The sequence below is a fragment of the Takifugu rubripes genome, unplaced genomic scaffold, assembly GCF_901000725.2.
Source record: "Takifugu rubripes unplaced genomic scaffold, fTakRub1.2, whole genome shotgun sequence".
NCBI lineage: Eukaryota > Metazoa > Chordata > Actinopteri > Tetraodontiformes > Tetraodontidae > Takifugu > Takifugu rubripes.
Window position 1 is genome coordinate 170,001 of NW_021821634.1, and position 16,400 is coordinate 186,400.

General features: G+C 52.2%; 2 protein-coding genes across 3 annotated transcripts in view; one reads left to right on the forward strand and one right to left on the reverse strand.

Annotated features, from left to right (window-relative positions):
- The window catches only part of pard6a (par-6 family cell polarity regulator alpha), a 7,308-nt gene extending 3,559 nt beyond the window's left edge, over positions 1–3,749 (forward strand). The window contains exons 4-7 of one of the 2 annotated variants that reach the window (XM_029832096.1): positions 2,490–2,615; positions 2,744–2,883; positions 3,106–3,344; positions 3,387–3,749. In XM_029832096.1, coding sequence (XP_029687956.1) covers positions 2,490–2,615; positions 2,744–2,883; positions 3,106–3,337 — 498 coding nt within the window. In that variant the 3' untranslated portion in view covers positions 3,338–3,344; positions 3,387–3,749. Of the gene's footprint in view, positions 1–2,489; positions 2,616–2,743; positions 2,884–3,105 lie in introns of both variants that reach the window. The other variant, XM_029832097.1, reaches the window with a different exon arrangement.
- A 3,240-nt stretch (positions 3,750–6,989) lies between these two features.
- gal (galanin/GMAP prepropeptide) lies at positions 6,990–15,728 on the reverse strand. The gene is made up of 7 exons (XM_029832111.1): positions 15,621–15,728; positions 15,463–15,554; positions 14,200–14,255; positions 10,349–10,420; positions 9,214–9,300; positions 7,862–7,933; positions 6,990–7,298 (listed from the first exon to the last, which is right to left on the reverse strand). The coding sequence occupies exons 2-7, from the start codon at positions 15,552–15,554 to the stop codon at positions 7,240–7,242; spliced, it is 438 nt and encodes a 145-aa protein (XP_029687971.1). The 5' UTR covers positions 15,621–15,728; the 3' UTR covers positions 6,990–7,239.
- Positions 15,729–16,400: the final 672 nt, after the last annotated feature.

Genomic DNA, 16,400 nt, shown 5'->3' on the forward strand with positions numbered 1-16,400 from the left:
CCACCACAAGTGAGGCTGCTTCCAGTCTGGCTCCCAAACGTGCTAAATAACGACCTCTCGTTAAGCTTTGGGCTTTTACAGGACCCGAAAGCAGGCAAACGCAGTGATAAAGTCCAAAAACTAGTTTTTATTTCACAAACTGGGCAGACAGGCGCTCCGTCCCTCAACAGGTGGCCTGATGGAGATCGCCCACAGGTGCGCCCACCTGCAGCACCAGCTGCAGCCAATCAGCTCCTCCACGCCCCCTGCAGCTCCTCCACCCCCCCTTCAGCCCCTCCACCCCCCCTGCAGCTCCTCCACGCCCCCTGCAGCTCCTCCACCCCCCCTGCAGCTCCACCACCCCCCCTTCAGCTCCTCCACCCCCCCTGCAGCTCCTCCACGCCCCCTTCAGCCAATCAGCTCCTCCACGCCCCCTTCAGCCAATCAGCTCCTCCACCCCCCCTGCTGCTCCTCCACGCCCCCTGCAGCTCCTCCACCCCCCCTGCAGCTCCACCACCCCCCCTTCAGCTCCTCCACCCCCCTGCAGCCCCTCCACCCCCCCTGCAGCTCCTCCACGCCCCCTTCAGCCAATCAGCTCCTCCACCCCCCCTGCAGCTCCTCCACCCCCCCTGCAGCCAATCAGCTCCTCCACCCCCCCCTGCAGCTCCTCCACGCCCCCTTCAGCCAATCAGCTCCTCCACGCCCCCTGCAGCTCCTCCACCCCCCCTGCAGCTCCTCCACTCCCCCTGCAGCCCCTCCACCCCTGCTTCAGCTCCTCCACCCCCCCTGCAGCTCCTCCACGCCCCCTGCAGGAACAACAAAACCACAACCCGGAACCTTGGACCCCCACATTCCTAATAATGATCATCATTATCATCATCATCATCATCATCATCATCATCATCATCATCACGACCATAACAATGGGAAGAATAAGAAAAAATGATTTGGAAATGGAGAATTTTTACACACTGAAATAAATGAACCAAATCAATCAGATTACTAGATCTACTGGATCAAAGCTGTGTTCATCTGATTTCTCCTAATCAGATCACTATCTGATAACCAGCTCATATTAAACTTAATCAGGTGTCAGATAAGGATCGGGTCGCCACGGTGACGTCAGGAAGTTGAAGTTGGTTGAAGTGCAGGATGAAAAAATTCTCTCCCCTCACTTTTTCCCCATGAATGGCTGTAATATTCTTTCATAAATTACGGATTATTGATCAGTCACACAACTACTACTAACCTATCTAATGTACTACCCTGTCAATACAAATACAATCGAAAATTAGAGTGTAAAATTAGTGTAAAATTAGAGTGTAAAATTAGAGTGTAAAATTAGTGTAAAATTAGAGTGTAAAATTAGGGTGTAAAATGAGGGTGTAATCAACAGTGAATAAGGGCATGAAAGTAGATTTGTGAAAGAATCTTTATCTTCTAAAGAGATTTGGTAAATTGTTGCCACTCATCTATGGGGGTTCTGAATGGTACCATCAATGGTACCATCAATGGTACCATCGATGGTACCATCAATGGTACCATCGATGGTACCAAGAGCAGCTTTGGGCTGATTTACACTTAATATTAAAGTGGTTCAGAACTGTTGGAGACCGGTGCCGTCTGGGCCAAGTAAAAATAAGGACATAAAGAAAGCCTTTGCTATGGACACAGTTAGGATTAGGGTTAGTTAGGGTTAGGGTTAGTTCCAGAGTTAATTAGGGTTAGTTAGGTTTATTGTTAGGGTTAGTTAGGGTTATTGTTAGTTCCAGACTTAATTAGGGTTAGGGTTAGTTAGGTTTATTGTTGGGGTTAGTTAGGGTTAGGGTTATGGTTAGTTGGGTTTATTGTTAGGGTTAGATAGGGTTAGGGTTAGTTAGGTTTATTGTTAGTTCCAGACTTAATTAGGGTTAGGGTTAGTTAGGTTTATTGTTAGGGTTAGTTAGGGTTATTGTTAGTTCCAGACTTAATTAGGGTTAGGGTTAGTTAGGTTTATTGTTGGGGTTAGTTAGGGTTATGGTTAGTTGGGTTTATTGTTAGGGTTAGGGTTAGTTAGGTTTATTGTTAGGGTTGGGGTTAGGGTTAGTTAGGTTTATTGTTAGGGTTGGGGTTAGGGTTAGTTAGGTTTATTGTTAGGGTTAGTTGGGGTTAGTTATGGTTAGGGTTAATTCCAGAGTTAATTAGGGTTAGGGTTAGTTAAGTTTATTGTTAAGGTTAGTCAGGGTTAGTTGTGGTTAGGGTTAGTTCCAGAGTTAATTATGGTTAGGGTTAGGGTTAGTTATGGTTAGGGTTAGTTCCAGAGTTAATTATGGTTATGGTTAGGGTTAGTTCCAGAGTTAATTAGGGTTAGGGTTAGTTAGGTTTATTGTTAGGGTTAGTTAGGGTTAGGGTTAGTTATGGTTAGGGTTAGTTCCAGAGTTAATTATGGTTAGGGTTAGGGTTAGTTCCAGAGTGTTTTCCAGCTTGACCATGTGCTAAGTTGAAATGGAACCCTGGTATTTGTTTCCTAGGTTCCGGGAGTGTTCATATCTCGTCTGGTCCGTGGGGGACTGGCAGAAAGCACCGGGCTGCTGGGAGTCAGTGATGAGATTCTGGAGGTCAACGGCATTGATGTAGCAGGGAAATCCTTGGACCAGGTAAATCCTGGCTCATATGTGACCAGATGGACTTAAAGGGCCACAGCTATCAGATGTGAGGGATTCCAGATTTCCCTGAACATTAGAAGCCTTGAAATGTTTCTGCTTTCTGTACTTTATTGTCTCAGGTCACTGACATGCTGGTGGCCAACAGCCACAACCTGATTGTGACTGTTAAACCAGCCAACCAGAGGAACAACGTGGTGCATCGAGGCAGTAAAAACAGCTGGTCCGTGCCCGTCTCGCAGAACAACCTTAACGCTGCCAGGTACTGAAGTTTCCCACCTGGAGAAACGGACGGGGACGTCACATGACTCCTGTTTCTGCTCTCTTCTGTGGGATCATCTTCATCATGTTGACAACACAGAGGATGTGGTTTGGTGGTAACTGTCAAACCTCTGAAGCTGTGTGGACATCCTGGACTGGACGTTGACGACACAAACGTGCTTTCACCCAAATGCTAACTGCTCTAATTCTGTTGTTCCCACAGCAAGAGTGCTCCAGATGGTGACAGCGAGGAGGAGGAGGACGATGTGGACATCATCCTGGAGAACGACTGCCTCACACCTTCAGACCTGCAGCACATGTCCAGGAGCACCAGCGCTAACCCCAGCGACCCGGCTAACAGCCAGCTGTACAGGGCCAACAGCTCCACCACACTCAGCCATAACGGAAACCTCGCCCGCATCTCTGGCAGTCAGGAGAACACCATGACTCTGTAGCCATCAGGACTGGAGAATCAGGAGAACACCGTGACTCTGTAGCCATCAGGACTGGAGAATCAGGAGAACACCGTGACTCTGTAGCCATCAGGACTGGAGAATCAGGAGAACACCGTGACTCTGTAGCCATCAGGACTGGAGAATCAGGAGAACACCGTGACTCTGTAGCCATCAGGACTGGAGAATCTGTATATTGATTATACAGACGTTACACTGTCTGCACTCAGGAACATGGCCGATGACTGGGGGCTGCTGGGGCTAAAACAGGCTAAAGCTACATTTACGTCTAATGGGATTTTAGAATGATGTTAACAGAAGTTTCGGTGTTGATGAAATCCACAGTTTTATTGTTAATATGTATGAGATAAAAGATTCAACCAATAAATGATCTCAACAGGATGTTGAAGCTTGACAAGGACTATCTGTGGGTAATGTTCCCCAAGGTGAAGGAGCCTGATGAGCAGCTTCATTAGCAGCTTCACTGGCAGCAACGAGCCTAATCAGCAAATGTTCCCACACATGGACGATCTGCTGTGTGTTTGCAGAGCGACGCTCCTCCGGAACCAGACTGGCCTTCATCCACTTCCACAACTTATTGTCTGTTTATTGGCCCTGGTTCAGAGGGAGGCCACAGAAAGGACCCAAACCAAGCGTTCAAAACTCGACCGCCACCTTCCTGTGGTGGAGGGCTTTGTGTGCAGGTCCTAGGTGACGGGCCGGACCAAGGGGGGTCCCTCTACCCACCATTAAGATGAACATAACATTGAGGATGTATACGTCCTGTATACGTCCTTAGGCCGGCGCTCTCTGGGTCACATTGCCATCAGTAAGTCAGACCTGTTTACGGTGCATGTTGGACCGGGCTGCCCTTTGTCACCGGTTCTGTATCAAAGCTTGATCTGATACAATCAATTCCACTTCTTCAGGGAAGCAGGTGGAACCCCAGAGATGAATGTGGCAGAGCTGAGTGGACTCACCTGGGGACCTTTCACTGGGCCCGTCACACCTGCAGCTGGTCACCAATCAGAACCCAGAACCCAGCCTCCAGCTCACCAGCGTTGGGTCGTTTCTTCGGCGTTGTGGTGAACGTGGGTCAATGGTATCTTCTCAGGTTCTGTTCCCCGTTGTTCTGGTCTCTTCCTGGGTCACCAGGCGCCCTTCGTTAGGAGGAACGAGCTGCACCTCTTCACTACCTGAGTTAATTAAGATCTTGTGTCAGCTCTTAGGGGTCCTGCCTGGATCGCAGCTCCTTTATGGGACCTGTGACTTTTACCTGGAAAGGTGAAGCTGGGAGTGGCTATAAAGCGAGCACCTGATCTCCAGGGTTAGAAACGGTCTCAGAGAGTCTGTGTTTATCAGAGGGTTACATTTCCAAATCCACTTAGTTAATACGCCCTAAATACCAAAAATGGTCACCTGACTCTTGTGAACCCAAATTCTCAAAAACATTCACATCCAACAAAAGGACGATCCCTGGATCCCTGGATCCCTGGATCCCTGGATCACTTTCCCACGAGGAGCGATGCCACACCGACCTTGTGTGTCAGCAGCACCGTTTACACACCATCAAAAACTGATCTAAAATTCTTAGGGGTTGTTATTGATTGTATTAAATTATATAAAAGGACATACACATATCCTTTGCATATAGTTTGTTCAATTATACGACCTCATATACATCATACTGTGTCGGGGGACGCGACACACGACGGTAAATGCTATGTATTTAATATTTAAACCAGTCAGTCTCAGGTTGAGCTGCCGCACCACTCCGAAGGGCACGATAGTTCTCTCCACGCCATCGTCAAGTATAGCATCGGCCTCCGGGCGCCGTTGTGGAGGGAGACCATGAGCACCAGCGTCACCTGCTTCACCTGTGCTGCCAGTCTAGGTACATCCTGGTCAGGTGGCCGACCATGAGCACCCGCGTCACCTGCTTCACCTGTGCTGCCAGTCTAGGTACATCCTGGTCAGGTGGCCGACCATGAGCACCCGCGTCACCTGCTTCACCTGTGCTGCCAGTCTAGGTACATCCTGGTCAGGTGGCCGACCATGAGCACCCGCGTCACCTGCTTCACCTGTGCTGCCAGTCTAGGTACATCCTGGTCAGGGTGCCTGACCATGAGCACCCGCAGGCCGGCTTCTTGTACCAAATCCAGCATCACTGGGCTCTCGTACAAACATTATGTTGATATTTGTATTATGTGACTGACCAAAAACTAACCCTAACCTATTGTAACCAACACTCTTACGACAGAGCAAGTCGGAATACAAGGATGACACAGTACAGTTCTTTGGCTTTGATCTGACCTGAATCTAGAACATCACCAGAACTTCTCGGCCCATTATCAACATTTCCTGAAGATTTCATGAAAAACTTTCATGTGAGTTCTTTTGCTAATAACACTAATCTCAGCTGACTTGAGCCTCTTTATTTGTTACCCTGAAGCACTGGAGGCTGGTTCACATGTTGCTGCGACCCATTTGGGACAGTTATCTGTGGCTGGCCCACCTGCCAGGGGCACAAACTCTGACAGCTTGTCATCATTCTGAGGCCTGGACTGGCCCCGGAACCCTCCTGGGACCAGAGGCCTGGACTGGTCCCGGAACCCTCCTGGGACCAGAGGCCTGGACTGGTCCTGGAACCCTCCTGGGACCAGAGGCCTGGACTGGTCCTGGGACCAGAGGCCTGGACTGCAGTCTCAATTTTGGGCCAATGGAGCTGCAGGCAGGTATACATGGACTGCCGGCTTCTGGTGAGTTTTGACCTTGACTGGACCATGAAGAAGGTCGCCCAGTTCTTTCCTTTGTCACAACAAAGTCACGGTCAGCAGTGCTGCCCCCTGGTGGACAACAGCAGACCACACACAGCAATTCAGCCATTTATTCCAGCTTTTACTCCAGTTTACAGAAGAGGAAGCAGAAAAACACACAATGAATTGATTTTGAGGAGTTTGAGGAGAAACAGTGAATCCAATCATGCAGGTGAGTGCTGCCCCCCAGTGGTCAGGCTGCAAATCTGAACCAGCTGTCTTCTCTTTTTGTCTCTCCTGCAGATCTGAGATCAGGACTCGGAGCCTGCTGAACTCCTGGTACTGCAAACTGTGGGTGCCTGCACACACGCACACACGCACACACACACACGCACACACGCACACACACACACACACACACACACACACACTCTGGGCAACAGAGGGTTAGGGTTAGCGCCCCACCCCTCACTTTTCCTGGTCTAACCCTCTCTGGTTTTCTTTCTGTGTCTGAGTTCTGCTGTTGCTGGTTCTGCTGAGTTCTGGGTTTCCCTCTGTGAGACCCAGTTTTATGGACCAGCTCTGATGATGACTGGCTCCTGCCAACCGTGAGGCGCCTCACTGGTGGACCGGAGGTGTCGGCCCGGCTCCCCCAGCGAGTTCACCCCACACCAGAAGATGGTGAGATGGTCCCACCCCTCAGGGGCGGCGCCAGACTGGCTTCTGGCTTCCGGGTCTTCGTTTTTGGACCCGTGAAACATCTTCAGCATATTCAACAGTCTGATTCATCAACTGTTGTGAAACAGCAATAATTTCAGTGTTTTACAAACTTCCTGTTAATTCTAGTTTGATATTTATCGTGCTAAAATATGGTTTATGATGGGAAAATAATCCACTTGTCTGGTGCAATTTCTTTATTTAGTCCATTCTGGTCCATCAGTGGGAGGAAGCGAGCAGGAGAGAACAGCCGTTGGTGTCACAGGACATGGAAGCAGAGTCAATACAGAAACTTTTATTTGCACAGAAAGATCAGGAAATGGTGGAACTGTCTGTCCTGCCACAAAGAGTCAGAGCATCAAGTCTTTGGTCGGAGAACAAAGTCAGTCCCAATAAGAAGAGAGCAGATGGACCACGTGGAGGGGAGCAGCATTACGGATTTAATTCCTCCGATGTCACCGAGGACGGAAGGCTGTCCAGGGCCCCCATGTCTGCAACACATCACACCACAGGAAGTGACCTCAGATGAGCAGCAAGAACGGCAGAAGCTCTACTCAAACCTTCAACGTCACTCTCCTTTCTCTTGAGTTGTTTTATTTGACTAAACCTAGGACGTGTTCTTCAGACCGAAGAGGCAGAATTCAGCACAAAACCAGGCGTGTTATTTCATTTCCCCCCACCTCCCCAATGTGCGTCAGAGCAAGACTCCCCCCCAATGGATGTACCATGTTCTTGGGCATTGTCTGGTCTTCCTGGAGCTACTCTGACAGCACAGCTAATTAGCTTTTGTCTGAGAGGAGCTGACTCAGCTAACCCTGGACCAGGAGGCCAAGGTCAAAGACAAATAAAGGTACCAAGGACACAGACAGGAAGAACAAGGGTTTGATATATGGGTGCACAAAGGGGGGGCGCCAGGAAATGAAACACAATCCTCAAAGTGACACGTCAGAAATGAACAAAATGTCCACCGAACTAAAGAAAGAGAGAAATAAACAATCAACGTGATCCAGGAGCTCAAAGGAGCTAAAACAAATGGAGGCGTGAGGGTTTTTACCTTTAAGTTTGAGGTAAGACAGGAAGTCAAGGAGTGTGTGGATCACGTCTCCATCTGCTATCCTCAGGGCCCCTGGGAGGAACATGACTGGAGTTAGAGTCCACAGCTTCACTGACGCTGAAGAACGTTTAAACAGACAGAAGCAGCAGGAGGAGCTACAGGAAGCTGCTCCTGATGTGGACGGGACTGACGGGAAGAAGAAAGAATCAGCACATGCACAGAACTGCTTGATGGACCAGAACCATCACGGTGCAGAGCAGCTCTGCCTGCTATTGGCCAGGTGAGCAGCACCGGCCGTTCTATTGGCCAGGTGAGCAGCACCGGCCGTTCTATTGGCCAGGTGAGCAGCACCGGCCGTTCTATTGGCCAGGTGAGCAGCACCGGCCGTTCTATTGGCCAGGTGAGCAGCACCAGCCGTTCTATTGGCCAGGTGAGCAGCACCAGCCGTTCTATTGGCCGTTCTATTGGCCAGGTGAGCAGCACCGGCCGTTCTATTGGCCGTTCTATTGGCCAGGTGAGCAGCACCGGCCGTTCTATTGGCCGTTCTATTGGCCAGGTGAGCAGCACCAGCCGTTCTATTGGCCAGGTGAGCAGCACCAGACGTTCTATTGGCCGTTCTATTGGCCAGGTGAGCAGCACCGGCCGTTCTATTGGCCAGGTGAGCAGCACCGGCCGTTCTATTGGCCGTTCTATTGGCCAGGTGAGCAGCACCGGCCGTTCTATTGGCCGTTCTATTGGCCAGGTGAGCAGCACCAGCCGTTCTATTGGCCAGGTGAGCAGCACCGGCCGTTCTATTGGCCGTTCTATTGGCCAGGTGAGCAGCACCGGCCGTTCTATTGGCCAGGTGAGCAGCACCAGCCGTTCTATTGGCCGTTCTATTGGCCAGGTGAGCAGCACCGGCCGTTCTATTGGCCAGGTGAGCAGCACCAGCCGTTCTATTGGCCGTTCTATTGGCCAGGTGAGCAGCACCAGACGTTCTATTGGCCGTTCTATTGGCCAGGTGAGCAGCACCAGCCGTTCTATTGGCCAGGTGAGCAGCACCGGCCGTTCTATTGGCCAGGTGAGCAGCACCGGCCGTTCTATTGGCCAGGTGAGCAGCACCGGCCGTTCTATTGGCCAGGTGAGCAGCACCAGCTGTCAGATGAACATACCTCCGCTACAGCTAACAGGGCGCCGCAGCCGTGCTCGTGTTGGAGTTCTGGGGTGGACACTTGACTTAAGGATGTTTATTAAGTGTGTATTCCATGTTAATGGCAAGGCGATAAAGCCAAACATTAACCAGGCTATTAAAATCCTTTGATTCAAACTGAGCACCTTTGAAAGCGTCTTGACGCGGTGTGTGAACAACAAACCTGTCCTGACGTCCTCTTCCTGAGCTGCGTCCCTCTTCCCAGCCAGACCAGATTTGTCTCCCAGCGTCCTGTGTCCATCTATTCCATCTAGATCACCAGGAGTCAGCAAATTGAATCAAATTCCATTTAATTCATGTGGATTTAAGCAATTTTTCCCAAAAATATCTAAAACTGAAAAGATGCCTTGGAAATAATTGCAGTTCAATTCTTCTTTTCTGAGGCTGTGAAAGGACAACATGAAGGACAGGTTGGGTTAGGCTAACAGAGCATATGTGCTAGTACAGCTCAAGGACATTGTTGTTCATGTTAGCATAGCATCTGCTTTGTAAGTGTTTGGGTCAAATCCCAAACTTTTACGAACCGACTGCAGGAATCTTGGCTCTCGGAATTGTGATGAAAGAACAACAAAAATTTCAAAAGATGGAATTAAAAAGAAAAAGCAGGAAGAAGAGGGAAGGTGGAGGATGGACCTGGTTCTGGGTGTTGAGCAGGAAGCTGCCAGAGAGGAAGATGGATGGTGCAACAGAAGGATGGATGCAGCCTCGTCGGGGTGGGAGAGTGTTGCTAGCACCTTAGCGGGTGGCTCCTAGCCCTTCCTGTTGAAGCTGCTCTGAGCAGCCATGCTGTCTTTTGATGTTGGTTGAAGTGGTGATGATGAGGTTTCCTCTGACCTCCTGTGGGGGTGTCAGGCTCAGGAGCACCAACAGAACCACAGCTTTGTCTGTGAGGAGCTGCAGATGTGTGAAGGAGCCGTCACACATGGGGGCAAGGCTAAACGCTCACAATCTGCCTTTTTCTGCCCCTCGTGGCACAAATGTTGCTCAGAATCAGGAATCAAGGCTCACACTCGTCCCTCACAGTGACATGGTGACATGATGGAGGTGTGTGTTCCACTTCCTCAACACCTTTTCTTTGGTTTAAAGCACAAGAGGGAAGATAAAGATAAAGAGAATAAAGGAATAAAGAAGTGCAGGATGAGCAGATCCACTGCTGACAAATGAGTAGAGCAAAGAAAAGCAAGACAATTCCCAGCGGAGAGCAAAGAAAAGCAAGACAATTCCCAGCGGAGAGCAAAGAAAAGCAAGACAATTCCCAGCGGAGAGCAAGAGCCTGCAGCGGCAGCCTTCTGTCTTACATGGAGCCGGCAGCTCGTCTCTGCCTCTGGACCTGGGAGAATCCTTTATCTGAATTAGGTGATCAATACGACCTGAAACACAGGATGAGGCAGGAGCAACCTTTACCTGGGCTTCACACACACACACACACACACACACACACCTATCTTTGTGAGGACTTTACAATAGACACACATTATTCAGCTCCTACGAACTAATTCCTCAACCCCACCCACTGTATCCTAACCCCACCCACTTTATCCTAACCCCACCCCACTATATCCTAACCCCACCCCACTGTATCCTAACCCCACCCACTGTATCCTAACCCCACCCACTTTATCCTAACCCCACCCCACTATATCCTAACCCCACCCACTGTATCCTAACCCCACCCCACTGTATCCTAACCCCACCCACTTTATCCTAACCCCACCCCACTGTATCCTAACCCCACCCACTGTATCCTAACCCTAACCCTAACCCTTGACCATAACCCAGTTCTAACCTCAACCTTAAAACCATGTCCTTTCTTGGTTCATCCATCCAGGTCAGTTATCCAAGGTAAGATTCCTGTGTTGACTGGACTGTTTTTTCTTTGTTTTTCCCTGTTTTCCTTGATTTTTCTGTTCAAGGATAAAAACAGTCCAGTCAAATCTTACCTTGGATATCTTGGATATCCACAGGAAGAACCCTCACACACCCGCAGGCATCCACACACTGAGGGACGACGTCTGAGGGACGACGCTTGCGTCATTAAATGGGGGCCACAAAACAATGATACGACACGTGAGCTGATTCAGTGTGACAGTCGGGCCATGACCAGGGGCCACACTAGGGGCCATGACCAGTGAGCCATGACCAGGGGCCATGACCAGGGGCCACACTAGGGGCCATGACCAGTGGGCCATGACTAGGGACCATGACCAGTGGGCCATGACTAGGGGCCACACTAGGGGCCATGACCAGTGGGCCATGACTAGGGGCCATGACCAGTGGGCCATGACCAGGGGCCACACTAGGGGCCATGACCAGTGGGCCATGACCAGGGGCCACACTAGGGGCCATGACCAGAGGGCCATGACTAGGGGCCATGACCAGGGGCCACACTAGGGGCCATGACCAGTGGGCCATGACCAGGGGCCACACTAGGGGCCATGACCAGTGGGCCATGACTAGGGGCCATGACCAGGGGCCACACTAGGGGCCATGACCAGTGGGCCATGACTAGGGACCATGACCAGTGGGCCATGACTAGGGTCCACACTAGGGGCCATGACCAATGGGCCATGACTAGGGGCCATGACCAGGGGCCATGACCAGTGGGCCATGACCAGTGGGCCATGACCAGGGGCCACACTAGGGGCCATGACCAGTGGGCCATGACTAGGGGCCATGACCAGGGGCCACACTAGGGGCCATGACCAGTGGGCCATGACTAGGGACCATGACCAGTGGGCCATGACTAGGGTCCACACTAGGGGCCATGACCAATGGGCCATGACCAGTGGGCCATGACCAGGGGCCATGACCAGTGGGCCATGACTAGGGGCCATGACCAGGGGCCACACTAGGGGCCATGACCAGTGGGCCATGACTAGGGACCATGACCAGTGGGCCATGACTAGGGTCCACACTAGGGGCCATGACCAGTGGGCCATGACTAGGGGCCATGACCAGGGGCCACACTAGGGGCCATGACCAGTGGGCCATGACTAGGGACCATGACCAGTGGGCCATGACCAGGGGCCATGACCAGGGGCCACACTAGGGGCCATGACCAGTGGGGCCATGACTAGGGACCATGACCAGTGGGCCATGACTAGGGGCCACACTAGGGGCCATGACCAGTGGGCCATGACTAGGGGCCATGACCAGTGGGCCATGACCAGGGGCCACACTAGGGGCCATGACCAGTGGGCCATGACCAGGGGCCACACTAGGGGCCATGACCAGAGGGCCATGACTAGGGGCCATGACCAGGGGCCACACTAGGGGCCATGACCAGTGGGCCATGACCAGGGGCCACACTAGGGGCCATGACCAGTGGGCCATGACTAGGGGCCATGACCAGGGGCCACACTAGGGGCCATGACCAGTGGGCCATGACTAGGGACCATGACCAGTGGGCCATGACTAGGGTCCACACTAGGGGCCATGACCAATGGGCCATGACTAGGGGCCATGACCAGGGGCCATGACCAGTGGACCATGACTAGGGGCCACACTAGGGGCCATGACCAGTGGGCCATGACCAGGGGCCATGACCAGTGGGCCATGACTAGGGGCCATGACCAGGGGCCACACTAGGGGCCATGACCAGTGGGCCATGACTAGGGACCATGACCAGTGGGCCATGACTAGGGTCCACACTAGGGGCCATGACCAGTGGGCCATGACTAGGGGCCATGACCAGGGGCCACACTAGGGGCCATGACCAGTGGGCCATGACTAGGGACCATGACCAGTGGGCCATGACTAGGGTCCACACTAGGGGCCATGACCAATGGGCCATGACTAGGGGCCATGACCAGGGGCCATGAGCAGTGGGCCATGACTAGGGGCCACACTAGGGGCCATGACCAGTGGGCCATGACCAGGGGCCATGACCAGTGGGCCATGACTAGGGGCCATGACCAGGGGCCACACTAGGGGCCATGACCAGTGGGCCATGACTAGGGACCATGACCAGTGGGCCATGACTAGGGTCCACACTAGGGGCCATGACCAGTGGCCCATGACCAGTGGGCCATGACCAGTGGGCCATGACCAGGGGCCACACTAGGGGCCGTGACCAGTGGGCCATGACCAGGGGCCACACTAGGGGCCATGACCAGTGGGCCATGACCAGGGTCCACACTAGGGGCCATGACCAGTGAGCCATGACCAGGGGCCACACTAGGGGCCATGACCAGTGGGCCATGACCAGTGGGCCATGACCAGGGGCCATGACCAGTGGACCATGACTAGGGGCCACACTAGGGGCCATGAACAGTGGGCCATGATCAGGGGCCATGACCAGTGGGCCATGACTAGGGGCCATGACCAGGGGCCACACTAGGGGCCATGACCAGTGGGCCATGACTAGGGACCATGACCAGTGGGCCATGACCAGGGTCCACACTAGGGGCCATGACCAGTGGGCCATGACCAGTGGGCCATGACCAGGGGCCACACTAGGGGCCGTGACCAGTGGGCCATGACCAGGGGCCACACTAGGGGCCATGACCAGTGGGCCATGACCAGGGTCCACACTAGGGGACATGACCAGTGAGCCATGACCAGGGGCCATGACCAGTGGGCCATGACCAGGGGCCACACTAGGGGCCATGACCAGTGGGCCATGACCAGGGGCCATGACCAGGGTCCACACTAGGGGCCATGGCCAGGGGCCATGACCAGTGGGCCATGACCAGTGGGCCACACTAGGGGCCATGACCAGTGGGCCATGACCAGTGGGCCACACTAGGGGCCAGACTAGGGGCCACACTAGGTCTGACAACTACCAGCTTGTCAGGCAACAAAAGGTGATACCGTGTCATCAGAACTGAGATGAAAGCAATCCACAAGAACAAAGCAGAGAAAGTTCAATGAAGACATGAAAGCATCCCATAATGTTCCAGCTGTTAGTGTCACCAAAGTCAAAGCAGAGCTACAGTCTTAGAAGCAAGAACATGTGTGTTCTGCTGAAGGTTCTCCACCTCTGTCTGAACATGTGAGCAGTTGATCCTGGTTACTAAAGCTTTGCTATGGTTTACTAGTTTAAATCAGCAGCCATCACTAGTAACAGGATGCAGGTGAGGACCTAAATCTGCTCCTTCCTTCAGTTCTTGGGGTCAACGACCAAAGTGTGAGAGTGTTCTGTACTTACGGGGCCCCAGCAGGTACCCGGCACTGTTCAGGGTCCAGCCGCGCTTCTCCGTTCGCCTGCAGGGTGTGGAGACCACGTTCTTTCTCTTTAAACACTCGAACATCCGGTGTTATCATCGCCTCTGTCCCCCTGTGTCTCTCTCTGCCCCCCCTTTGTAGTCTTCCTCTCTGTCCCCCTTTGTCTCTCTCTCCTGTCCCCCTCCCTTTGTCGCTCTCTCGATCCCCCTCTGTCTCTCTCTCTGCCCCCCTTTGTCCTCTCTCGTCTGTCCCCCTTTGTCCTCTCTCTCTCTGTCCACCTTTGTTTCTCTCTCTGTCCCCCTTTGTCGCTCCGCTCTGGTCCCCCTTTGTCCTCCTCTCTCTCGGTCCACCTCTCGTCTCTCCCCTCTCTCTCCCTCCCTCTCTCTCCTCTCCCCCTCTCTCTCTCCCTTCCTCCCCCTCTCTCTCCCTCTCTCCCCTCTCTCCCCGTCGCCTCCCTCTCCCTCTCTCTCTCTCCTCCCTCTCTCTCCCTCTCCCCTCTGTCCCTCACTCTCTCTCTTCTCCTCTCTCTCCCCTCTCTCCCCTCTCGCCCTCCCCCACCCTCTCTACGCTCATCCCCCTCTCCACCCCTCCCCCCTCTCTCTCTCTCTCTCCCTCTCCCCTCTCTCTCTCTCTCTCTCCCTCTCTCTCCCCCTCTCGCCCTCTCCCCCTCTCTCCCTCTCCCCTCTCTCTCTCTCCCTCTCTCTCCCTCTCTCTCGCCCTCTCCCCTCTCTCTCTCTTTCTCTCTCTGCTCCCTCTTTGTTTAGTTTATTACTCATGAATTTCCTGTGATATTAGAACTATGTAATAAGCATGTTTATTCCTTTAGGCATGAGCAGGCACAGCATGAACAAACAAGACTTGTTTACCTTTATCTGCTCTAATATTCATAAATGATGTTCGTACACAGCTGGAGCTGAATGAGTTAGTACCTAGTAACTTCATAGGGAGACAAGAGCAGGACAAGGAGCCTCCTTCCTGGTCTCTCATGTAGGAGGACATGAGGGTTCGGGTTAGAGTGAACCTAACCTGGACCTGAAGGGTTAGGGTTAGGGTTAGGTTAACCCTAGGACTCTGTCCCCCTTTGTGAGGTTAACCCTAACCCTAACATAGTTCTAACGTAGTTCTAACATCCAGAACTACGGTAACTCCCCTGAACAGTTACTGCATCTATGATCACTTCACATCTTCTTCTGACAATGAAGCATAATTGATATCTTTGTTCTACCTTTGATCTGCTGCTAAACACGGTGAACTTACCGCAACGACAACGCCGATGGTCTCAGACAAAGCTGCGCAGAAGATGAGCGACACACAACAGATGCCAAATCCCCCGTTCATCTGATGGAGGGAGAGAAGAGAAGAGTCACAACTTTGGTGTGACCAGGACAAAGGGAGCAAGCTTACCTTTGATGTCTTTGCTGTGGGAGGTGCTGCGCTGGTCTGTCAGGGTGCGTTTGGCAGAAAAGCAGCGCTCGCTCTGTTTTATAGGCTCGGATGGCGTCAGCACCCCCCCCCCCCCACAACCCCCCCACCCCCCCCACACAACCCCCCCCATGGTGGGGGCAGGTCACGAACTAATGCGATTTAATGGCATCACCCAATTTTTCTTTGTTGCCCTGAGAGACGAGATTAAAAAAGGAGAAGAAACAAGTGTCCATAATATGAAGTGTGACTGGAAAAAGGGTCATTTCAGAGGGTCACCTGTATCAGGAGAGAATAACACCTGTATCAGGAGAGAATGACACCTGTATCACTGGAGAATGACACCTGTATCAGGAGAGAATAACACCTGTATCAGGAGAGAATGACACCTGTATCAGGAGAGAATGACACCTGTATCAGGAGAGAATGACACCTGTATCAGGAGAGAATAACACCTGTATCACTGGAGAATAACACCTGTATCAGGAGAGAATGACACCTGTATCAGGAGAGAATAACACCTGTATCACTGGAGAATAACACCTGTATCAGGAGAGAATAACACCTGTATCAGGAGAGAATGACACCTGTATCAGGAGAGAATGACACCTGTATCAGGAGAGAATGACACCTGTATCAGGAGAGAATAACACCTGTATCACTGGAGAATAACACCTGTATCAGGAGAGAATGACACCTGTATCACTGGAGAATAACACCTGTATCAGGAGAGAATGACACCTGTATCAGGAGAGAATAACA

Excerpts from the sequence above, each read along its gene's own strand:
- gal (XM_029832111.1), bottom strand. The coding sequence starts at position 15,554 with ATGAACGGGGGATTTGGCATCTGTTGTGTGTCGCTCATCTTCTGCGCA. Across the intron at positions 14,256-15,462 it reads GTCGTTGCGGTAAGTTCACC|GCGAACGGAGAAGCGCGGCT; the intron begins GTGTTTAGCAGC and ends CACACCCTGCAG. Across the intron at positions 7,299-7,861 it reads GTCTTACCTCAAACTTAAAG|ACATGGGGGCCCTGGACAGC; the intron begins GTAAAAACCCTC and ends GATGTGTTGCAG.